Source organism: Haliaeetus leucocephalus, unplaced genomic scaffold (genome assembly GCF_000737465.1).
Source record: "Haliaeetus leucocephalus isolate CR32 unplaced genomic scaffold, Haliaeetus_leucocephalus-4.0 Scaffold439, whole genome shotgun sequence".
Classification (NCBI taxonomy): Eukaryota; Metazoa; Chordata; class Aves; order Accipitriformes; family Accipitridae; genus Haliaeetus; species Haliaeetus leucocephalus.
This window is the reverse complement of record NW_010972875.1, coordinates 4,576,657-4,601,804: the sequence shown is the minus strand read 5'-3', so window position 1 is coordinate 4,601,804 and position 25,148 is coordinate 4,576,657. Positions and strand designations below refer to the sequence as shown.

The 25,148-nt window shown below is 39.7% G+C and overlaps 1 protein-coding gene across 1 annotated transcript in view; it reads right to left on the bottom strand.

Annotated features, from left to right (window-relative positions):
- GRXCR1 (glutaredoxin, cysteine rich 1) overlaps positions 1 to 23,177 on the bottom strand; it is a 40,985-nt gene extending 17,808 nt beyond the window's left edge. Inside the window, exons 1-2 of the mRNA XM_010574480.1 lie at positions 22,782 to 23,177; positions 20,883 to 20,885 (exon numbers count right to left, since the gene is read on the bottom strand). Of these exons, the coding sequence (XP_010572782.1) occupies positions 20,883 to 20,885; positions 22,782 to 23,177 (399 nt within the window). The remainder of the gene's footprint in view (positions 1 to 20,882; positions 20,886 to 22,781) is intronic.
- Positions 23,178 to 25,148: the final 1,971 nt, after the last annotated feature.

Genomic DNA, 25,148 nt, shown 5'->3' with positions numbered 1-25,148 from the left:
AGCCGTAGGAATATATCCTTTTCCACAAGTTGTGTAGGAGCACAGGCTCCTCTGCCTGATTGAGTGTCCCAACACAGGGCATGAAACACCTCATTTTGTCCTGTTTCAGTTTCATAGGGCTAGATAACTCTGAGGAGCTGGTCACAGTTATAGAGAAGCGCTGTGATCCAGCAAGAACCTGAATTCTTTCATCTTCTAACTCCTGGGCAGCTGTCGTCTCTCTTATCTACACAGCCGCCACATACTGCTGATTGTAAAATAGCACGGTTTTACCTCCTTAAGGTTGGCATCCTCAAAATTGTTCATCACTGCAGTATAATATAGATATGGGATGTCATTATATCTAAAACATTGGTATAATATATTTATATATGTCTCTAATTCATTTGTACTTTTCAGGCTGTATATCAGTTTGGGGGATGTCAGATGAAAATAACAAAAGTAAAATATTGCATGTGACATTTATACTGTTCCTTTCATCCTAAAATCACTTGACTGAATACTAAAAAAGGCAAAGGAGGGTTTTCCATCCTCTGACACCATGTATATGTGTGTTGTTGCCCCTTCTGTTCTTCAAATAATACAATATAACATCATACCTTTTTTTCTGCCACTGCAGGCTTCCCCACATATCTTCTGGCACAGACCGCTCTTCAGGGGATGTCAAAGTGTGTTCATTTCAAAGCAGAAAAAATACTTGCAATACCACAGCAAAGGAGTACAGGGCATGACCCTGCCTCTCCCTGCTCTTTGTAATGCTTCAGGAATCAGCAGGTTCAGAAGGTACAAAGACTACAACTGAGCTCACCTCCCAGTGTCCTTATTACGGTTCATCCAGCATGCACCCATACAAGCAGGCTAGAGCCTGCTCTCAGGTGACCCGAGCTCAGATAAGAGAACAGGTTATCTCCCTAGGGTTCATGGTCTCTGCTAGACCCTGATGCCTCTGCGTCTGTAGGCTTTTGAAAGTCAAACTGCCTGCTACAGGTGCGGCACTGACGCTGGGGAAAAAAGCGGCTCCTGTTCAACAAGGCGCAGCGATGCTGTGGAAGTCAGCCAGAGCAAAATTTATTACAGTGTTCAAATAGTTGAAAGAAGATCCTTATCGTCCATGCCTGATTGGCTTTTATTTATCAAGCATTGGAAGGTCTATCAGTATTTTATTAGTTTACTTATGCCATTATGCATATGATAGGAATTGGATTTTATTTATCAAGCGCTGGAAGGTCTATCAGTATTTTATTAGTTCGTTTATGCCATTCTGCATATGATAGGAATAAATGAAACCTTTGAAAATCAGAAGCAAAAGATAATCCTGTGAGTAATTCTAATCTGGTCTGCAATTCTCCCAGGAAGAAACAAGACTGTGATATAATGCTTGTTTCTCTCTTTTGGTTGCTGACTCCTTATTTCTCCCTCTTCATATTTACCAATTTGACATCTCCAAGAAATTCTTTGCAGAGAAAAGAAGTGAGAGAGTCTCTGGGAAGACCCTTGCAAATGTTACATGGGTTTGTAAGAAAGGAGAAGGATTTCTTTTCTGCACAAGGAAACTGCCCATGAAGACTGACAGAGAAGAAGGAAGAGATACTGAAAATAGTTTTGTTCTCAGCAGTTTACATGAGGCACTAGAAGCTGATTGAAAAAGGAGTGTCCAACAATCCCCTTTCACATCTTGCAGTTCTTTGAACTATTCCTGTATTCAGCAGAAGAGGCCTGAAGCCAGACAAGTTGTACCTAGACTGTCCTGTAACATCAATGAAGCTACTTGTGGTAGGCTGGCATATGGGTATAGGTTAAGACAGGTAATAGCTGAGCTGTTTACACTAGTTGAGTGTTTCTGTCTTCTATATCTTACAGTCCTTATCAGATTAGTAGATCTCATCTTTCTTTTTCTTTCCAAAGGAAATATAGTGACTTAAAAGGAATGGTAGGGTATTTTTGATCCCTGAAGTATCTTACGCTGCATAGCCAGCACAGTAGTGTATTTTACAGCTAATAAAATGTAAGCATTTAGAGGATCAAACCACATCTCACCAAAGTATTATCTCTCATATCCCTTTTTTTGAAGCAGCCAATTGTATCTATTCATGGATAATAACAGAAGAAATTCTTACAGCAAGGAGTAATAATGGCCAAAATATTGTCGTGGAAACAACAGATATCGCAAAATTGCCAAAATGTGGTTTCCCTTTTTCAATTTCCATGTAAAGCCCTCAAACATAATCCTGGTGCATTGTGAAAAACCTTCAAATTATACACTCCTCATCAGATACTGTTTATGTATGTATTAATGTAACTGCCTAAAATGCTGCTTATAAGTGAGATATAATTACAGTGTTAATTGACAAAATGCTGTTACACTGTCCTTAAAACGCAGTTGAAAAATCTTTCTTAGATAATCCAGTGATGGTAGAAGGAAACAAATCATGGATATTTCTTACTTAATTGACTTTATTTCATTTTTTAAAAACCCTTCATTGTTGCAGTGATCTCTGTGATTCAATTTGCTAGCACCCTACTCCCCTCTCATCAGCCTTATAAAGACACCAAGAAATGTTAGGAAGCACAAAGCAAATAGCGATAAAATATTAGAGCCAGACAAATGGATGCACAGGTAATCTTTTTACAGTTGGCCTCTATAAACTTTGGACTGCCAATAACTTTGAAACTTCCACTACCAGTATAAAGAAAATCTCTATGACTTCGTCTGTATCAGAAAAATCTGACACATAACTCAGGACAGTGCAATTTTCTTAACAGCACTAGCCAGAGATACTGGTTTTAGAAAATTGTCATCAACCAGCGCAATCACCATGCAAAAATAATGTGCAATTATTTTTTAGGACAGACAGATTCAGTTCTTTGCCATTTACAGCAAGAAACTCTCAGTGCAATTTTAAGGCAGCAGTCAGGAAATATCTAAACCAAGTTTCAGCAAGGCATATGATAACTTTCCCCTTCATTGGCAAAGAGTGCTGTGGAATCTTACACCAAAATAGACAGCTGAAACCTGATATACTATCTTTCAGCCTTATTATGATCTCACCTACAAAATAGGACTCTGGAGCCAGATATTTCCTGGATTAAGTAGCACTTAAAATCAGGATTTGGGTGTTGTCCCATTGCTTTAGTTTCTTTGAGTATATCAATCATTATAAGGCATGGAAAGCATTACTCTAGGATGATTATTTTATAACAATTAGTTTGACTGATGATACAGACACATTTGGAGGTTTTTAGCCAGCTCAAACAGATAACCAAGATTCAGCCCTGTAAAAGTAAACATGATGGAGGGAATGCTCTGCCATTCACAAGCCATTCACTATAGAAAGTGAATGAAACTGCAATATTTCCTACAATACACTATGTAAAGGGAAAATATTTGTCACTAAGAAGGTTGACTGGAAGTAAATTTCACTGAGTGATTTCCTAGCTCTTAGACCACAAACCCTTGAGCACACATCAGTGTCGATTCACCTTGTTAAAGTTCCGTGGGAGTTTCTCAGTGTATGCATTTTACCAAATACAGTGTTTGCTTGTCAGGTGAGCAAAGTGGCCTCAAACCACATGGGAAGTATACTTGCTTTTTCTGATATTGATCTTCATCTTCACTGAGAGCTTGATTGCTTCTCAGCCTTCAGTGGCAGGGCCACGGCACAATCCAGCCTTGTTCTTCCATCTGTTAGTTTGATAACTGTAATGTCAGCTCTGAAATGAACTGATTGGTAAAGGGGAGAGTAAAGAAAGTTTAAAATTGCTCTGATGCTGCTCATCAAACAGCCTGTTCATCTATTACCTTCCTCTTCCCTCATCAATTCATTTCAGAGTAACAAGCCTTCCGATACAAGAGGAAAGGTGCTGGGATTACTTTACTTACACAATATTTTCAAAATGGCTCTTTTGAGACAATGAACAACACTAATCTATAAGACTTTCTTTCCAGCAAAACAAACTCAGTTTTTCAGTAGGGAAATGCTGCTGTTTCTGACAGGTAGTTTTCACTTTTCATAGCTGTTTTACAGTATATTTAATACGAACAAGCTTAATAGCTACCTTAATCTATACAGAACACATCATGCAAACCAGCCAGCACCTGCCCTAACAATGAATTTTCTTTGGCAAGGGGTTATTCCACATTTCTCCTCTGTGCCTACTCTGTGTCAAAAGACTGATTGTAGTGTGCTGTAACCTGGCATCCAACCAGGGAAATAATTGTTTTCTACAGGTGCAGTGTTAGTAGGAGACTTGTAAGCTAGTTTTACTAATGTTTGATTATCTGCTATGTTTGATAAATGGCTTTCAGCTGAACAATCTGAGTGGTGATATAAACAATTTCTCTTTGTTTGATGTAATTGCTGGATCAGGAAATTGAAACCTATACTTCTGCAAAATTGTGTTAGAGGAGATATAAGCTCTCTGATTTGCTGCTTGGCTCTGCATTAAAAAAAGCTAATTAGAAATGCTTATTAAATTTTAATACCACTTCTTAGGAAGTAAGCTGTGCTAGTCAGATACAGATGAGGAGCTAAATTCAGGAAAATTCAATAGTAAAAACTGCAAAAAAATTTGCAAAACTTCAAATTCCCTTGTGGTCAGGACTGAAGTTCTGGTGGAAAATTACGCTACAGTTTGTTCTTCTGGCTAAAACAAAGTTAGGAAGAAAATTCATGATAGATGTGGCTAAAATATAGGTATTTTTAAGTCATAATCAAAAGAATGAACAAAAGGATTATTCTTAATACTGGTCACCAACAGGTGTTGTTGCAGTACACTGTAAAAACCAATCCATGTCTTCCCATACATCTGGCTTTGCCAAACGTTCTGAATTCAAGCTATAATTGAAAACTCACATTTCCGTAGTGCTTTTTTCTTTCTTTTTACTTCAGAGAACTGACCAGATTGCAGACTAAGCTTCCCTTCCCCTCCAGCAAGCCTGATTGCTCTTCATCTCTCTTCCAGGTCAAAGTAATCTCTCAGGACTTTAACACCCAGTTCTCCCCAGGCCCCCAGGAGAGATTTGTACTTCCTCCAACACTGTCAGCATGCAGAAGCCTTTCTTCTCCTGCCTCTCTCTTTCTGCTTTATTCTCTCAAGACAGAGTACTTCACTGCCACACTTGACATTTGTGGCAGCTATTGAGGGACTGATTTAAGTGAAGCCCATATCTTTTCATAAGAATTACGTAAGGTCAAAATTACAAGCCTGTGCTGCAGGCAGGCTGCAAGAATGGCTGGGAACTAGAGATTTCCACAGTACCAGCTCAGAAGTAGCCAGTGCCTCCTTGTTACGTTTCAGTAGGGCTGAACATATAATGAATCAGCCAAAATGGGACAGAAGCCCACCAGAGAGGACTCACACCACTAAGCAGGTAGACGTCCCCAAATCAAACCTAGGAGCATCTGCGGTGAACACAGTTTCCAGGTGTCTGGCCATGTCTTACTCAGTTGAAAGTGTCACGTATATCTTATCCTTTCACATGAAGATCATCGCCACACATTGCCATGGAGCATGTATAATGCCACCGTTTCAGATGAACTCTGCCTTTCTGGTGCAAACTAGTGCCACAAGCTAAGCCAGGAAAAGACTGAGACAAAACCTTCAAAGCTTTGCATTGGTTGCAGTTAGTGCCTGAAATGTGATTAATTCAAAGCATCGCTCCCCTCTCTCGTAGGTTCGTTGAGGAATTCTGTTAATCCAAGTGAACATATTTACCTAATCATCTTAACAAAAACTGAAAACACAGGGTACTTAAAAACATTGCAGAGCATCTCCACAGACATCACACCAGCTTTTCAGGCTCCCAAACAACATTCCAAACACTGACAATCACAACTCTTCCATTTCCCTCCAAGATGTCTCTGTGAATCCAGATAGCAGGAAGCTTTCTCAGGCATCCTATGGATAAACTCAGTTTTTCTTCACAAGTATTTGATTTATCTCCTGAATTCCATCTACAATATCAATGTTCCTCTTTTATTCCTCTCCAGCCTATCCCATATATTCACAGTCACAGAGCTTACATAACTACCACCTGAGATTTTCTTCAAACTAATTACTTTATTTCAATATCTACAACCCAGCCAGTCTCATTTGCCATGATCTTGGTTTCCACTAGTTCTTCTGGCTCTTGGTTAGCCTCATCTTTTCAAATACCTCTACAGAATAACTTGACAAGGATGCTACATAATTTCATCAGAGAGGTTTCTCCAAAGACTCTTCAGTTACCTTTATCATCCAGAGAAGAGAAGGACCTTTGCTTCACCCACCAATAACCTCTTGTGTTTTACCCATTTACTCCGAGTATCTAATCATAGTTTTCTGTCTCACCTCCTGCACTGCTTGATGTAAATTGAATTCCTTTAAAAATCATCAGATTTACTAAGTATTTACTAAAGTAATGAGGTATTTGACTATGTGTAAATAATTTGCACTAATATTCACACCCAGTCCACAGAAAACATGGCAGCTATAAAGCATAGTGGCATATCTGTGGTCAAACTGAAACTTCCCACTTCTGCAAGAAGAATATTATTTCTGGCAGATATGGCTTGTGTTGTGACAGGTCTGAATACAGTTGTGATGTCTACAGAAACGTACATTACGTTGTTGCATGAATTGTGTGACCATTTTGAGGTCTTTTAATTCAGATCTAAATTTTGGCCTGAACTTTCATTGCATATTAGACTTATTTTGGCTCCAGCTTGTCTTATCTATGCAAAACTAAGGGGACATAGCTTTTAAGTTATCCCAGTCAGGGTTTATGATTGTGTTACATCAAGGAGAAAAAAAAAGGAAAAGAGCTGAATTTCTACTTTGGCTGTTTGCAGTTGTTTACCTGGAGACAGTTTTCTAAGACTCTGCTCACAGAACAGCAGCATAACAGTTTATGCAATGTGACTTTGACGTGAGAAAGATACAGGCATTTTAAAATGTTTGGAAAATTGGGAACTCAAACAAAATGTGAAAATAAAAATGGTATATTCACAGTTTATGGCAAATTGGAAGGTGACTGTTACATCTCCAATGTACCTTGCAAACAGAAACTAATTAATGTAACAGAGAAAAAAAAAGTCTACTACATGTCACCTAAAGAAATGTTGCCATCAGTAAATTAAAAATGTATGGCTTGAGCTGCATAGCATCTGCCTGCCTAAAGCTACGTCTGTTAATAGTGTGGAAGACCAGAGAACTGAAACAATGGACCACAGATGGGTCATGAAAAGAATGTTAATATTAATTATATAATTCTAATCAATGTGCAAGCCTGGAAATCTGAGAATAAATCTATTCTTAGAAGAAGATTTGTCCTAGATTACATCATTTAATTTCCTATTGCTTAACAGTTATGAGTTAATACTTGGTGATAACAGTTATATGTAGGTGCATGAAAAATAATTATTATTCAACACTTGATCAGTGTTTATTTCACTTCTATCTTTTTATCGCTAGCAACTGGGAGAAATAGGCCGTAAAATGAGAATCAAATTTCAATATAATTGAACTTTTTCTCAAGTTTAAAAAACATTCAATTTTTACATTAATTTTTTCTGGGCTTTTCTGTTTTCTGGTTCTAGAAGAAGGGCTGGAAATAAAGGAAGATATCATGTAGGTCCACTTGAAAGAGTTTTGACTAGCACTTCGTGTTTGGTCACTTGCCCAAAAAGAACTTTTAAAGATATCGACTTGCCTATATTTGGTTGTATGTATGAATACTTGAATAAATGACAAGTTATTTTCTTATGTAGTTATTTTTCTTACTCTCAGTTCACATTTTAAGTTACTTTGGGGCTTGCTTTTTAATAATATGAGTAGGATTTTTCAAATATGCTTTATTGTCTTGTCAAGGAATGTTTTGTCTTGCTACTTACTCACACTTTGGTTGTAATTCTACTATTTACTTATGTACCATTTCCCATGATGTCACCCTGAATTATTAAAAAAAATCCACAGTACATTCGTCCTAAACAGCACCCTTAGCTGTGGGGCCCAAATCCTATTTTCTTTTGTCATAAGCAGCTTTTTCTTTTACTAGTTATTTATCACACTGTCCAAGATGATTGAATCTTTAGTTGCCTGTCCAGGGAGGATCACTGGGCAGCTCGTGTCCTATTCGAGAATATTCTGTAAGTAAGGATGGCTTTAGCCAGAAGTGAACTAGAGCAGGACTTGCTGAGGGTGGGCAGATAAACATGAAGGTGTTTGATATCTCAGATCATGTGGAAAAGTTAGCAAACAGCATGGATCTGAGTGAGTCCTGGTTTGAGCATGCTGGCCCCATCTGTCTGTAATCACTGCTGCTTCACTCAGTAGAACATTTCATACTGCAGAGAAACAGACTTGTGTTGATCAGCAGCAAATGGCTGTCATGAAAATTACTATGTCTGGCCCATTTCTTTTTAACTTGGCATCAGCTTTGGAAAACTCTGTTTACTGTTCTCCGGCAGGCAGATGAAGTTTAAAAAAAAAAAGAAAGAAGGTTGCTATCCCTTCCCTCTTTCTCTTTTGACCTCTCTTTCACCAGTGCCTTACTCATCCTTTCTAAAATATTCCCTTTGTATCCTTAGACTTCTAGAAAGACTGATAGATGCTAATAATAACATGATAATAATACATACATAGATATATACATACATACATACATGGATCTCTCAGTCATTTTACAGTTTACTCATGCAGTGATCCCCTTTATAGTTCACAAATGTCAATTACAATTTGATTAATTAAAAGGCATTAGTGGTCTATGAAAATTAATTCTAGACTGTTGAGCTTCTTACAAATGTGATTCACCATATTTCTCACTGGAGAATAAAATAGTTAGCTGGTGAGATCCTGCTTGTGATATTACATGGATCTTCCTTCTTTGCCAGGCTATGCTTTGTGTGGTGAATGGATCTGTTTTCCTAAGACTTATCTTCAATATAGCAGAATATCATAGGAAAGAGCACAACAGCCCATGACTTCTTTCTTATTTGCACCAGTGCTGCAACTGGTGATTTTCCTAGTGTTAAAGACAATCAGCAAGTAAAAACTGGTATTCAGGAAAGCTCTTATCAGTTAGACTTAGCTCAGTTGAAAATTTACTCCATTCTCATTGGCAGATGTTTCAGCCTTTCATCATGGATTAATTACACCCTAGAGTCAGTCTGTCTTATACAACATAACTACTTCTGCTCACTCAGAAAACAACTAAAGAAGGTGATAGCATAAATGAAATAAGGTGCCATTGTCAACTGCAATCAGTAGCAGAGAAAATTTAAAATTACAATCTTCACAATTTACCTTCCTAAGCAATAAAATCAGAGGAAAGAATTAAATGAAGTCTGATTTTGATTTGGGATACACCCTGGAATTTTCTCGTTTGGCAGATAACAAGCTTTCTGTCAAAAGTTATTATATCTTTTACTGTATTCCTGTGAATGGAAGCTGGAATGAGATCCTGAAACTCCCAAGGAGTGTTGAATAAAACTGGGAAACCATCAGCCTCCCAGTATGTTTGGGTTTAATTTCCAGACATCTGGCAAATGATGTACTTTTTCTTTCCTGCCACTTTATACAATTTAAAATCTACCTGAAAATGTTACTCATCTGGGCTGATATAAAAACAGGCTATTCTGTAAAAAGTTGAAGTTGTCATTAGTACTGCACAGTTAAGGAAAAGGCCAACCATTTTTCAGGTGGACACAGAGCATTCTCTTGCATAGGGTCACAAAGCACTCTGCAACCGGTAATGAATTTTGCACAAGTCTTTGAATGAGGCAAAGAGCAAAGTTAAGCTATGCTTAGTGCAACAAAGTGCTGATGAAGTGCTGATTCAGTCCTTACTCCTCAATGAGAGAGCACCTTATCACTCAATATAGGAAAATGATAAAAAGGAATCTCTTGTAGTTATAGCACTACTTTGTTCTGTATTAGCACTGAGTGATGAAGGACCTTGTTTCCCTGCTATATTACTTAACCTAATTGGAACTATGCTCTCAGCTATCTCATTACTTAATGATACCTAGAACTTTGGTACCTTCATCTTCAAACCCCGAGTAGTTAATCACTAGTTATACACTCAATCTCCATTTCTTTAAATCAAAGATCCATCTGCACTGCACACATACAGTGCTTCATTCCTTTTCTTATGCAATAGATTCCAAAACTAAAGGCAGAGAGCTTGAGATTTTTATGCAGACACAGAGGATGCAACTCCTAGACAGCATACATAAACCAGCTCTGCCCTACAATAGCCTATACTGTGGCTGTTAGCCTTGATGTACAAAAGGGGACAGATGACTCATCCACCATTTCTGTGTGAGCAAAATAGCATACATCTCCGTGGAGCAAAGTTATAGACTTTGTTGCTGAAAAAATCTAAGTTGTAAGATTTTTTTGGCTTTTTTAACGAAACAGGTAAAATGTCTGAAAATCAGAACACAGCAGGTTTATGATTTATACAAGTTCCTAAACCTGTTAGTCAAAATAGCTGCCAAGTTAGTTACTCCATATATATCACATCTGTGGTTGGAGTAATTTTTTAGCAAGTTCAGTGTGAACAGCTTTAAGCTGTAGTCTAATTCGGTATTTGGTCCAGAGATGTGTATTTTTTAAAGAAAACAGAAATTGTTATTCTTATAATCATACTTTTCATATAATAATGTTCTTATAATAGGGCTAGAATCGATATTATGTCATAGAGTTAACTGTGTTCTGGTCAAGGAATGTGATTACAAATGCAGGTACTGAGGTGATTAAATTGGCTATCTGCTTTTCTTTTGGAGCAATGTTTCAGTGGCTCTTTTGCATAGATATCATTTAAACCCCTGTAGCAAGAAAAATCAATAACATTTAGTCTAATATCATATCATGTCTTCAAACAATGCTGAAACTCCATACTGATTACATTTCTGCCAGTCGTGTAACCTTCTGCCAAAATGAGAATTGAGACAGCGTGAAAGACAGGTCAGAAAGTTCACTAGACATCTCTCCTTTTTTGACAACTCTTGCCCTTATCTGTTGTGACTTCAAAAGAGAACTGCTGGAGCAGCTGAGAATAAAACTACCTGGCTGAAGGAACTACATGGTTCAAGGCTGCTCCCAGTCAGTGGCAGCAGAAAAAAAGATAGTATTAGTCACCTGTATCCAGCTGCAAATATTGGCCTGTAAAAGTGCCCTTCCACCCCAGTCTCTTGCATGAGGATCCATGAGAACATCGTGCACCAAGCAGACAGGTTTGCACAAGGCCTGACCACCCAGCAGATACAAAACCAATAGCTGCCATGGCAAAATTTTGCAGACAGATTTAAATGAACAGAATCTATTTCCTGAACAAGTCATTTAGAAACTGCTGCCTCTTTTAAATCTTCCTGACAGCTTAAGTTTGGACTTGGAGGGACTGAGTAGGTGGTTCTGGTTTTGGATCATGGTGGGATTTGGAAGAACAATTGGACTTACCCACTGCATGCTTGGGAATCTAATTGAAAGCATCAGCCAACACCTGGAAAGGGAAGTTCTCAAGATGCAGAGTAAGACCTGCGATAGGTGGAAGGAACTCTAGCGATAATGCTTAAAGGTCTCATTTTTCACTGTGTCTTTCTCTTATGATATTGTCCATTTGAACAGCAGTGAAGTGCTTCACAGTTGCCTGTGGGGCTAGGAGGGAGAGTCCTTTGCAGTTAGAGGTAGTAAACCAAGAGCAGGACATGAGCAGCTGGGCAGGGAAAGATCGCATTTTCTTTAAAAAGATGTAACTTCAATTCCAGGTTTAGAAACTGACTGCTTTCTGTCTTACAGAAGTTGCATGGGGAAACAGATTTTTCTTAAATAATACTGTATGACTGCTGTCAATTCTTAATATTTTTAAGGCTTGAGAGATAATTAGCAATCAGTAGTATTCCAAACAAGGCTACTGGGAGTCAATCCCAAAGAAAAATTTCTTTGCCTTTGCACCAGCATGATTTGTCAATGCAGAACATAACAGCGCAAGTCGTTATAAACTTGTGCAAATATTGGCTAGTAAGTTTTTCTATACTTCTTTGTGAGAAGTGCAGAAAGAACTTGTCTGTGTGTGGTATTTCTGTGGTATAGAAGACATACTCCTCTGACATTATTGATGGATGGTGTCTTTAGATACAGTTCCAAAGCAAAATTGTACTAAGGTTGTTAAAATGCTTTCCACAATTCATACTAGCAATGAGTGATGGTTTTTCTGTCTTCTTTCTTGCCATGTGTGAAATGAGTCTCTACCTCACTGACTCCAGCTGCTCGCCTGTGACCATTTTTGTTGCTTTGTATGATGGAGGCTGTAAAGAGTTGTGCTGTGACAGCCTCTCCACAACGTAACTACTCTGTCAAGCAAAACCACAAGATCACCTGTTTGGATGGGGTATTTTTCCAGCTCCTTTTCAAAATCAACAGGCTGGGGATGCTACCCTAATTACTATTTATCTTACAGTTTTGGAAAAATTCAGTGAGATTTGAGTTTCATGCTTTGTGTGTACTACCTAGTATGGGATGTTGCAGCAATGAGGGAGCTTTTAATGCATTAAAGTCTCACCCTTTTCTCTCTGGCTGCAAATTCCACTCTGAAGCATGTTTTATTGCACTTAAGCTACAAACTTATGATGCTGCCAAACGTTGCAGTCACAGGTTAAAGCTCCAGCCCCAAAAAGCAGTATCTCTTTGACATTTCTTTCTTTTAAGCTGTTAATCATGTACTTTGAGTTGGTGTAGTGTGTAATAAACTGCCAACACTAGTAGACAAATGTCAGAGCAGGCTGCTGACAGACCAGAGCAAAATAGCAAGCATTATCTGCAAATAATGCATGACTTTATTTCTTCTTTCTTAGGGAAGGAAATAGTCCTCAATGACACCCACAGGCCAATTAAATTGGCATCAGGTGACTCCTGAAATGTGTTTTTGGTCAACTGCTAAAATACAGTCTTCCTGGGTCATTGTAACACAATATCTGTATGGCATTTATATTTGTCTAGCTTGTGTAAGCTTACTAGTGTAAGTATTTGCAAATCCTAGTTCAGAACTGAAACAGTTCTGAGATCTGTAAACTAGATGGAATTGTAATGTAATTAACTTGTGTCCTGGTTTCAGCTGGGATAGAGTTAACTGTCTTCCTAGTAGCTGGTACCGTGCTATGTTTTGAGTTCAGTATGTGAAGAATGTTGATAACACTGATGTTTTCAGTTGTTGCTCAGTAGTGTTTAGACTAAAGTCAAGGATTTTTCAGCTTATCATGCCCAGCCAGGGCACCTGACCCAAACTGGCCAACAGTGTATTCCATACCATGTGATGTCCCATCTAGTTTAGGAACTGGGAAGTGGGGGGGCAGGGATTCACTGCTCGGGGACTGGCTGGGTGTCGGTCGGCGGGTGGTGAGCAATTGCACTGCGCATCATTTGTACATTCCAATCCTTTTATTACTACTGTTGTCATTTTATTAGTGTTATCATTATCATTATTAGTTTCTTCTTTTCTGTTCTATTAAATCGTTCTTATCTCAACCCAGGAGTTTTACTTCTTTTCCTGATTTTCTCCCCCATCCCACTGGATGGGGGGGGAGTGAGTGAGCTGCTGCGTGGTGCTTAGTTGCTGGCTGGGGTTAAACCATGACAACTTGTTAGAAAGTATTTTTGCTAATAATGCCTTCTATGGCATGAAATCAAAAGCATTAGTACCTGCCTGGAGAATCATACCACTAAGGTAAAGATAATTCTTCACTTTTTTGATCTTTTTTTAAAGAAAGGGGCTCTGTTTTAACCTCATTATTACCATATTTTTGCAATTGTGCAACTGCCCAGCTGTGCAATCTGGTGACAAATTGGCCCAGTGTAGCCAAACATTTGCTTCCATGTTTGTAAATTTAACTAAAACATACCTCACCTAAGACACTCAGGTGCAATGAGGACCCTTAAATATTCAGTTGCAGAGTAATTTATTTGTACACAAAATTGGGGGTCAGTGACCAAGAGTGATGCTAGTAATTAAGCATATAGGATGGTTCATATTTGTAGGCAATTAATTTCAGCTTTATGTGTTCCACAAAATTTGTGTTTGCTTTATCAAAGGCATGCAGATATTCAGAGGCAAGAGGACCCAGCAAATGAGCTAGCAGGCAGCCTCTTGTACCATGTCAAAGAAAAGGGAATAACCCCAACTTTTCTTGATAGTCTTAGTATTAATACTTCAAAAGACATTTTCTCCTAATTGTCCTGCTAAGTTACTGAGTTAAGCTCCACAGCTGGAAAAAGTGAAGAGTTATTGTTACTAATTAATGATTAAGACTAATCAGTTCATCTCTTTCATCTCTGTTGTAAGAGGCCAATTCAGAAAAAAAAAAATAAAATCTTTTCCTACTGTTAGAATAAGTAGAAAAACTTTCTGCAGTAGCATCCTCAGATTTTTTTGGTAGGCTGTTTACGTACCATTACTCTTTTTCAAGTCAGTTTGAAGATGAAGCATTTGTGATGTTAATTCAAGGGCTGAGCATCTTATTGAGCAGTTCCACAAAGGAACATTATATGAGTCCCAGAGCAGTACATAAGCTCAGACCCAGAGTTCATTTAGTATTCCAGGTCATCTACCATACAGATGATTAAAAATAAGAGGATGTCAAGCATAAATAGTATTTCCTCCTAATACTCTCATTTTATGACTATTTTCAGCTCAGAGAATTTCCTGAGGCCAATATGATTTAGGAATCCCAGTTAGTACAACCAGGAGGCATCTTTTTCCATTTGGCATTCACATTCATTGCCTGAAAACAAGTACACCAGTTGTTTCTTTCAAAAAGAAAGCAAATGTATCTTTAAAGAGAGAGGATGAAACAAGGTGGCAGAACATGGTTATTTGCAATCTCTCATGTCTTGGCTACCTGGATTCAGTCTCCTCTCTACCTCTTGTTCCTAACAAGCAAGTCAGAGGCTACAAGCTTTTCTAGGACACCTTCATGCTAAAGCAATGCCATCACTATAATGCTTAAGAGTCAGAAAGAAAGAAATGGAAGTCAAGCACGATGCTGAAGCATATTAGTATTTGGTATGGCAAGTTGAGAATCAGCAAGCCTGTGTTCCGCTCCTGCTCCAGCAACTTATTCATGCTGTCTTGTGACTGTCTAATTCAAAGTACAACTCCCACCACTGCCTCCTGCAGACACGATTTGTAACAAAGCAGCATCTGCTTATGTACAGTTTGTGTAGGATCTGATCCAGTAGGCATGCTCAGAGGACACCTACTACATCAAGCCCTGCAGGTGAGACAGGCAAAGGAACACCTATTTTGTGGTTCCCATAGGACATGAGTAGGAGGTAACTGTCATGGCCTGTCAATACCGAGATGCTGAGGCACATGGCCAAGGCAGATTATTAGTCAAATTTTCATTAATAAAAGGCTTTTGCTGCCTTTGAGACAAGGTGGCACCAAAGAGAGGTTTGGAGGGTCACAGTTTTAGGGCTCGATGTCCAAGTCCTTCTTCAGAAGCCTATGGGGTTTTTGAATCTATACCTGAAGTCTTGATTTACTCTAGTGCTACATATGCTGTATAGACACATTTACTGCAGTATTACCATAGCTTCTTTGCTATGCCCTTTGTCATGCAAAGGATAAGGCCAGGGGATGAGGCTTATTAATAAACCACTCTGGGAAAGCAGCCACACAGCACAGACATCACATAGGGAACAATTTAATTCTGTTCTCCCTCACAACCCAGGGCAGCAGCTCTGCTTCTCCCTACAGGCTGCACAATCTGCTTGGACCACAGGCACTTAGACCCTAGCTGGGCTAAGCCTGAGACAACTCTATTCAGTACCAGTCAGTTGTTAGAAGTTGTTTTCTATCAACAGAAGAGAGAAGGTGCTAATGAAGTGCAAGATTATCTTTTCCTCACTGCTGCTTCCATCCTGCATCTACCAGAGTTTGGTTATACATGAGACTCCAGTGTGTCTCACAGACTCTTGCTAGGAAGTGCGTTAGTTCAGTCTCTGTCTCAGGGAAGGCTGGTGTACACAGATTCAAAACCACACCACTCATGCCACTAACGCCTGACCTCTACTGCAAAATGTGTAAAGGTTAGTTCTCAGCTCTCTTGCATTTTATGTAGTCATTACCTATGCTAAACAGATGAAAATATTGCAGCCAGTGGGGAAATATTAATTCAGTGTCATAACGATTTTCACTCACCTGCATGTAGGTGTGATTCAAGAAGCAGTCAAAGTACCTGCTTATTATATACTCTGAAGCAGAAACACATGTAAACACAAACAGAAATGTTTATTGTCCCAGGACGTGCCTCTGCTTGACCCCATACAGTGCACCTGAGTGTCTCACAGTGTCCTCATTTATGGATCCTTTAGAAGGATCAAGACACATCAGAACAAGGATAATTTTAAGGCCATGTGGTGATCTGGAAGGTTGGACAGATGTCCAGTACATGCTGATCAGACTGCCTGCATAAAAGTCTAACAATTTTTTTTCTTCAATTATTGATTCAGTCTTGAAGAAGTGACAAATGTAACCATGTTTTTGTTGCTAAGCTTCCCAATGCTGAGGGTATTGAAAAGTCAAGACATCCCCTACCTACATTTCTAAAAAATGAGACAGTAAAGTATTTTTTAACTCAAAGCTTGTACATCACTTTCAGAGGTTTAGGTAGTTCAAAGTCTATTTACTGATCATTTCAAGTCTATGTCAAATACATATTTCAAGCCCAGTAGCAGCAAACCCTAAAATATCATGAACAGTCTAATAATAGACTTGTCTGAGCTCAGTGCTTTGCAGCTGATTTATACGAGAACATGAGAACAATAAATATCAATATCCTAAGTACTGATGAACCCCAGGCTCCAGTTAAAAGCTCACGGACCTGAACTTCTTCCTTTTTAAATCAGTGTGGCTATTCAGCCACCAGCTCTGGAAACTATCTGTTTTAACTGTGACTTAATCAGCTGAATCAGCTGAATCACTGTCCCATGCACTGTGGTCACAGATCAAAGCACTTAGGAAGGTATGAAGGAAGTGGTGAAGGGACACTATGCCCGTTCCAGTGGTGATCCAGTTGTCCCTCTAACACTGAAGTTTCTGTAACAAACAGAAACCTACTTTCATAATCACTTGATCCTCTGTGTCATTACAATTTTTCCTATTCTTCAGTGGATTTCAGTGTGATGCTGTTCAATAATTAGTTTTCCAGACTTGCTAACACTAGGAACATAGATGGGACCTTTATACCTGGAGGAGGTACCTACAGCTCACTGGGATTTATCTTCATCCATTTAAGTGGCATTACTACAGCAAATGCCATGGCTTTAGGTTATCAGCAGGTTTCCCTAACATTGCTACTATTAAGTACAAGCAATCCAGCACGTCTTTTCGTTTTGCAAGGTATGCCCATTTGGGAGTCACGGGGCAGTGTGTATGGATAAGAATATGAAGTAAAGTTCAGGAAACTTTTTACAATCTTAGTCCAGTCCTAGCAGTGGTCTTTGGGTTCAAAGAGTCCAATGATGCTGGAGTGTCAGCACTGATCATCTGCCAAAGAAGTGAGGAGGAAAACGTCATGACTTCTCCCGTGAAAGTGCAGAGCTCTCTCTATCTTCTCCCCAGAGTTTTGGGGACTGTGGTGATACGTTTTCCAGGGGCTGGAGTGGTATACAACATGCCACCCCCCCCTAAAAATTTTGCTTGTACTATTGCACCAGAAACTTTCCTTAACAGCCTTCTTTGGAAGACAGTTGGTTTTGCTGCTGTCTTTCATTTTATCTTCTCTATGGTATTAGCTAGCCCTACTGGTTTGTAAGCTGTGCATGTCCTGCTGTGTATTCACTTTTCCAGGTCACCTACAAGAAAGATGAAAGTGAACCTAACCACCCCAGAAGCTCTCCTCTTAACAAACTTCCACCTGATTCTTAACTATTTCCCACCTCTCTCTCTAAACATTAATAAGCTAATTCTTTACTGGGCTAAATATTGACTTGCACTTTGCAACCTTAAATGTTCGCTCTACCTGAGACACCGTGCTGGAAAATATCATGAAGACCAAGTACATTATGTCTGACTCTTCACCCGTATCCCCTCTGATGCAATGTTCACAAAGGCATTAATCGGGTTTGTTAACCAGGCCTGCCCTTTCGTAATAGGCGTCAGCAGGCCCTGCCTGAGAATGAGATCTGTAGCTAATTGTGCAGAAGGTGACCTTTCAGAGGAGGCTGGAAGGCCAGTGAAGTGTGTAAGTATGGAAATGGAGGAAAGGACCCGTGCTGAAACAGTGGAAATGACGGGAGACCTGTGTAAAACCTTTGGCTGAGCTCTATTACGTTGCACGTTGGGATGGAAACCCGGCCTGGCATGAAACGATTGTTGCACTAGTTGGTAATATACCAGACAACCCAAGGATTTTTGCTCTGTGTCACCTGGAAGCCATCATAGGGATGGCCTGGTCATAAAAATTGGTCATGAAGAGAATTATATTTATTTCAGAGTAACACAAACCATTTCTCTACTACTTTCTATGGGAAAAATATAGGAAATATTCATACCCGTTGGCATTTGAACAGTATTCTAAGTATTAGAAAACAAAAATTCTAGTAATGTACTGAAATAAGACCACAATTATTTTGGATATGCAGAGAAGGGGCTTATGCTTCTGGTGCAATTAGCAGGTCACGTCCCCAGCTCTGGAGCTGCCGACACCATCAGTTTTAGTGCTTCGGCAGGAGATAATTTCACTTATACTCAGTGGCGTATGTTTCTCACGAATAAAATATTCGGGACCGTTCGACAGCTGTATCGCCAGCCCCGTGGAAGGCCACCCCTCGTCTCCCAGGTCAGGTGCGCGTGGAGGGCCGGGCGGACACGCGTGACCGTCCCTGCCCTCCGTAGGTCACGGGTGACCAGGCCTCCCGCCCTCCCCGCCAAGCAGGGGTTGGGGAGGCGTTGCCATGGCAACGCCCTCTCACCCCCTCCCCTCCCCCCCCCAGGATGCTGTTGCTATGTCAACGCTCTCTTTGTGGCATCCACCCCTGGGAGGGGAAGGCTGGAAGGGTTGCCATGGAAACCGTGCTCCCCTGAAGCATCAGTCAGTAGGGCTGGTCTCTTCCCTGCCTTTCTGCCCCCAAAATGTCCCGCCATGAAGCTGAGATAAGCCCCGGACATGTCCTGCTCCGTCCCGCCCCGTCCCCAGGGCCGTGCCGGCCCCAGGTGGACACGGCCGCTCCCACCGGGCTCGCGGCAGCTTCCACGGCCGCGCAGGCCCGACCTGACGGGAGACCTTTGACTGTCACCGCACTGGAGCAGCTCACGTCCAGGCACACAGGCGGTCGTGGGACAGGCACACGGGGGACTTAGTTTGTCTTCTCAAAGAGCAGTGGAAACAGGAAGTCGCTGGTTGTGCTGGTGATAGAAGTGCTCGGTGCGTGGATGTGGGAAGACGTAGCAGGGGATGCACGTCTACTTGGGAGTAGATATACATTCTCGGGCCGGGCTTGTCTCGTATAACAACAACAACCAAAACCACCTTTTCATCTAGAAATACTTCCTGTATTACATCACTCTTTTAAAATTCCCCAAAAACGCCAGGTGGTGTGATTTTTTTTTCAGATGAGTCTGTTGTGGGAAGCAACTGACTGAACCAATTCTGCAGAAAGGCTGTAGTTAGAAAATGTGGAAAAATATTCAAAAACCCAAATATTCCATGGAACATTAAAATACATAGGAGTGCTTGTAGCACAGGTATTTGAACAGAAAACATCAAAGGTCTTGACTGCATGATTTAACATAGCCCAGTTAATGAATCTCTGCTTATCCCTAGAATATCTGAGCAAAGTGATTTGTTTTAAAGGATCTCTCCTCTGTCACAGGGAGCATCTGGGGATTTGGGGTAAGAGCATAGTAGAGGAGTTTACAGATGTAGCCTGAAGAATCAGAATGCTGACACTGCAGAAAATCTCAAAAAAAAAAAAATAATTTCAGGGTCACAGGACGCTGACACATACTCAGTATTTGGCTTCTTGCATACACATTTTAGTTAATAAGTGATACATCAAATACTAAATAAGAAGTGTTTGCATTCAAGAATTTGTCAGTGCTCATGATTTAGGACTGTCAAGAGTTCATGTGCAGACTCTGAGATTACAAATACCTGCTTTGACACTGACTCTGAGAAATATACAATGAGGTCACCTGCTGCTAAATCATCAAAGGGGCAGAGAAGGGCTCTCCTCAGGGATAAGGGACTTTGTATACATTTTAACTATTGTTATACATCTGCTGTTGCTTATCTAAGAGAAGCAAAACATGTAACTGCAGATGACCTCACATAATCATGGGGGGAACTTACAAAAATGGCCAGATCAAGAGATTTTGAGTTATGTCTTCTAATAGAGATATATTTCTATCTTGTCATATCTTTGAATGAAGAACTTCTGTTGTTCTCTATGTGGTATTACTCCATAATTCATTGTCTGGAACATACTTACAGAAAACTAGAAATCATCCTCTAATCTCATCCTAAAGGACATTACTTCATTTGCAAATGGATGGTTTTCAATCATATTTCACATTGGGATCAAGCAGTTCCAAATCAGTCTCAAAGCCAACCTTTGTGCTTTGCTCTCCTCTGTGTTCACCATGTGGGATAGAAAATCAGCTCACAGTATGACATAAAAGATATGCAAACCATCATTCTTCTTCACTAGTCTTCAAACTTTATCTCTGGGGAAATGGGAACTTGTTTGTGTAGAAACCTCAAATCATGGTGTTCTCTGTATTATTGAATAGATGTCTTTGATCTGGTAGATGCTTAAGGTAAGAATATGCAGTTATTTCTGGAAATTAGTCATCTAGACCTGCTTAAGCAGAAGCTGCTCATTTCCCCATATATTTTCCTCACCTGCTTTCAAAACCTGACTATTCTTTTGGCCTTTACAATGCCCGTAGCAGAGAGTTCTTAAATTTAATTATGTGCTGTATGAAAAACTGTTTAGTTTGTTTTCACCTGATAATTTAAATTTTCCACTTTCTTCTGCTGTAAAATATTGTCAATACAAGATCCTTATCACATTTTAAACCATTCATTATTTTACAGGTTTTAAATATGGACTTCTGTGGTAGACTTGGCTACATATTATTTTCTGAAGTTATCAGATGGATATGCCTCCTCTCAAGCATTACTTTCTTCCAGCAAAACACCTCATGGAAATAATGCTGGTCCTAGCTGTAACTCTGCTAGGAATAAAAGAAACTTCACTGCAATCGAAGTTCATTGATTTCAGTCCACGAACCTTTCCTGAAGAACTTCCAACCTAAAACTGGAGATAGAAACAGCAAGATGACAGGGACACTAATTAAGGTACATATGTCTTCAAATGGGTCTATTTATTTAGCCGACTCAGATTTCTTAGCTTGATGTCACTGATGCAGTGGAAGAAAGCTTTTAGAAGGGAATGAGGCTAGTGAGGTGAAATGGTGTACTCCATGCAGTGAAACAACACTGAACAGTATTTGGAATCGAGGTTGGAGAAGAACCCAGACATGCCCCAGTTCACACTTCCTAACTCATATCTACTTAGAAAAAGTGAGTTTGTTACAAGTTTATCAGAGTAGGGAACTCAAGGACAAACTCTTCAGTGAGTGGCTTGAAAGAAAGGAAGCAAGCTACTTGAGTGCTATGTAATGTAATGAACAAAAATGAACAGCTAATTCATCTTTGAAACATCCAACTTTCACAGAAACATCAGTATTGACAAAAAGATTGTTATAATTTAGGTACAACATAGGGGATAATTTCATATTCAGAAGCAAAAGAATGTTAATCTATAGTCATTTCTAAATGTATTATGAAATGACTTAGTTTCAAAGAAAGAACTTTAAAAGGTTTCATTTCAATACACAACCACAGTCATTACTAATATCAAATTCCCCATGCTTTAAGACTGCATAAATGCTTTTAAAACAATGCCCTGAAGGTAATTTTAGGTTAATTTAAGTGACCATCATAATTATGGGTTACAACAACCTTTAGAAAGAGTTTGGTTGCATACTTGTTGCTATTCTGTTGGAATATTAATGATTTGAAGGCTTGAATAACATATATTGGTAAATTATATATATGAGATAAATTTTTTAGAACTTTTATCTTGATTTTTATGAGGACTGTGTTTCTCTGCCTTAGGCATCAATGTGGCGTATACTGTTTCAAATACAGATATTCTGATCCTTCTAGAAAATAAATGGAAAACAGAACTTAATAAAAGAGACCTCCGACTACGATTTCATTCCTCTGAAATTTTCATGTGGGAAAACCATCATGGCTGCCATCCTGCACCTGATTCGATCTACTTTGCAGATTAAACACAATGGAATTTGCAAGTATACATATTTACATGTAGGGGACAGCAGATAACATCGTAAACTCATTAGAACTAATATAATAGGAGTGGAAACATGACACGTCCGTGTCCAGTGGAGCTGTATAGATCTCCAATAAAGCCCCAGTTAATTCCTCTGTTACATGTCTTTCCTGGTCCGTATACAACATACACATTTCTACTCAGCAAACATTAGGTCAACTTTGAAAGAAAAAGTTCAGTCAATTTGGAGTGTGGAGCTGTTGTATACCAGAAAGAGCAATGAGCCCTTCCTGTGCAACAACAGCAAGCAGATAGCAATGGGAATGAGGCAGAATATTGAGAGATCATAAATGAGAGAGGTTTGGAAAAAGGGAAGAATAACAAGGCGAGTTAAAAGGGACAGACACGGGGCTTAGAGCCGGCAAAGCTGCATCACCTACCTGAAATACTTTTGCCAAATTGTCAAAGAGGGCTTGACCAGCGCTGACTTTATGCTTGACTCCCCTGACTGTGCCGTTTTTGCTGAGGATGTTGACTCGCTTTGTACCAAACCCCCTCTCTTTAGTGGCTCTGACTAAAATGAGCAAGTCATCCTGCTCGTTCTCATTTTCGTCGCACTCGGACCCTACATGTCCATTCTGCTGCCCCTCCACTTCGCTCAGCCGGCTGGTTTGGTCGGTCTCCGAGCTACTGGCGTACTCAGAGTCCAGAGAGTCAGCAGCCTCCCCGTCGGTGTACACCTCCTTCAGCACCCTCCCGCTGTGCGAGGACGCAACACGGAATCGAACCTTCCTTGACAGCCTCTCACTGTCCGTCTTTATCTCACTTTTAAACATCGCCTCTTCCATTGATATAAGCAGTTTGCATTGTTCCAGGGTGGTGCCCATTGCATTTGCCAGTTTGTCACACTTAACAACAATATCAGCGCTGTTTTCTGTTCACAGGGGTTCTCATATTAAACTAAAGAGGGTTCCCAAGAAGCTACACTGCCATCCTGCAGTTAATAATGGATGCATTTGTGCTATGGTTACCTTTAAACTAAAACCCGTAAAACGATCTCATTAATTAAATATTAAAAAGCCATTGTGTACTTTTTAGCACTAAGGAAGAAAGCAAGAAAGGGAGAAATGAAATTCATTGACTAAAATAAAAATTCAAACCCACACATGATAAACCCAATAACAGAAATTACACGAGTTTGTATGAATGCAGTTTTTTTGTTTGCTGAGAAAGACAAAGAGGAAGAGTTTTTCACAAGATTTGCAAAGTCAAAACTGTTTATGTACATTACACCTGAGGGGAAAATCGCAAACTTCAGCACTGAAGAGGAATCAATGACGGGCATGTTTCTTCCATCAAAACACTTCATTCCCTTACCAGTCAGACCTCATTCACCAAAGTTTGCTTTTTATGTAATCTTACAGAGATTTGGCAGGGAGCTCTGACTTGGTCATTTGCAATGCTGGCCTTTTCACAGACGGGCAGAGCAGTGGAGAAGCAATTAGTCACAATTTGTTGCACAGAGTAACACAGTGTTATTAAATAAAATGGAGCCATAGCTATTACCACACAGTAACCACAGCCTCTGTTCTGTTTTGTCAATTATTCAAGGACTGGGCCAAGGGAATCTGAACAAGGAATAGGAGAAAGCTAATTAATTGGGTCAACAAGGATCAAACAAAGAAAAGTAGGGTAGGTGGATTCAACCACAGGGGAAGCAACGTACCCTAGTCCAGCAAATCACAAGCAGAGGTGTTAGGCACCCGGCTCTAGATGTAAAAGTAACAAACCCACACTTGAGGTTTCTGGCTGTGTCTACTCACTATCATGTAGTAGCACCTTAGACCCCCAAGCTGGTTCTGAGTTTGCATGATGATCCCTACTTACAGTGCTATTTCTGCATTTTCTTCATTTACGGTAAAATGCAAAGCATCCCTTAGAGCAGCATCGAGAACTCCATCCCCGTCTCACTTTGCCAGCAAACACTCCCTACACACTCTCTAAAGCTTCATTTTCTCTCTAGACTCATCAATACTGAATTTATTCCTGAAGCCTGTGACCCCCCAACAGGTGTAGGCATGAAATGAGTCCCTAGATGCTCAGCCAAACCAGAATGGTAATGCCTGCAGTCACAAGCAGCTGCAGAGCTTCAAGCATCTGAGGAGGCTTTCTGGCCAAGATTTTGGAAACGCAGGCTCAAATCTTTCAGCAATTAGGTGGGGCTTATTGCAACTTTCTTTTGAACAACAGGCATGAAAATACTGCTCTGCAGCCCAAGTAAAATCACAATTCTTGTGTCTAAACTCTAAAATTACTTATTTTCCATCTACAAAACAGAAACACAAATGATTAGTGGCATTTCATAGCGCTAGTGGTTGCCACACTTCTTTCTAAAATGAGGTGATTTGCTGTATTATCAACTACTATTATTCACACAGAAAAAAAATAGGTAAAAATAAGAAGTTACAAGAGTTAAAATGCATTTCTTCTCATCTTTCAGAGAAGAAAAACAGCTCGTATCAAAGTCTTTACTAATTTTGAATACAGTTATAGGACACCTTGTGAAATTCAACTGGGGGGGGGGGGGGGTTGAACCACACTGATTATGATATAGCAACCTGTCCATAGAAGCTTTGATAACAAATATAGTTCATTATTACTAAAAACTGACTTAGAACTAAGAACATTCTGTAACAGCATGAATATTTCAAAATATCTTTTATGGAATTGTCGAAACAGGGCTGCAAGATACCTGGTGAACACATTTAGCCTGTTACCTACCCCAAAGTTAACTGTATCATAGTGTT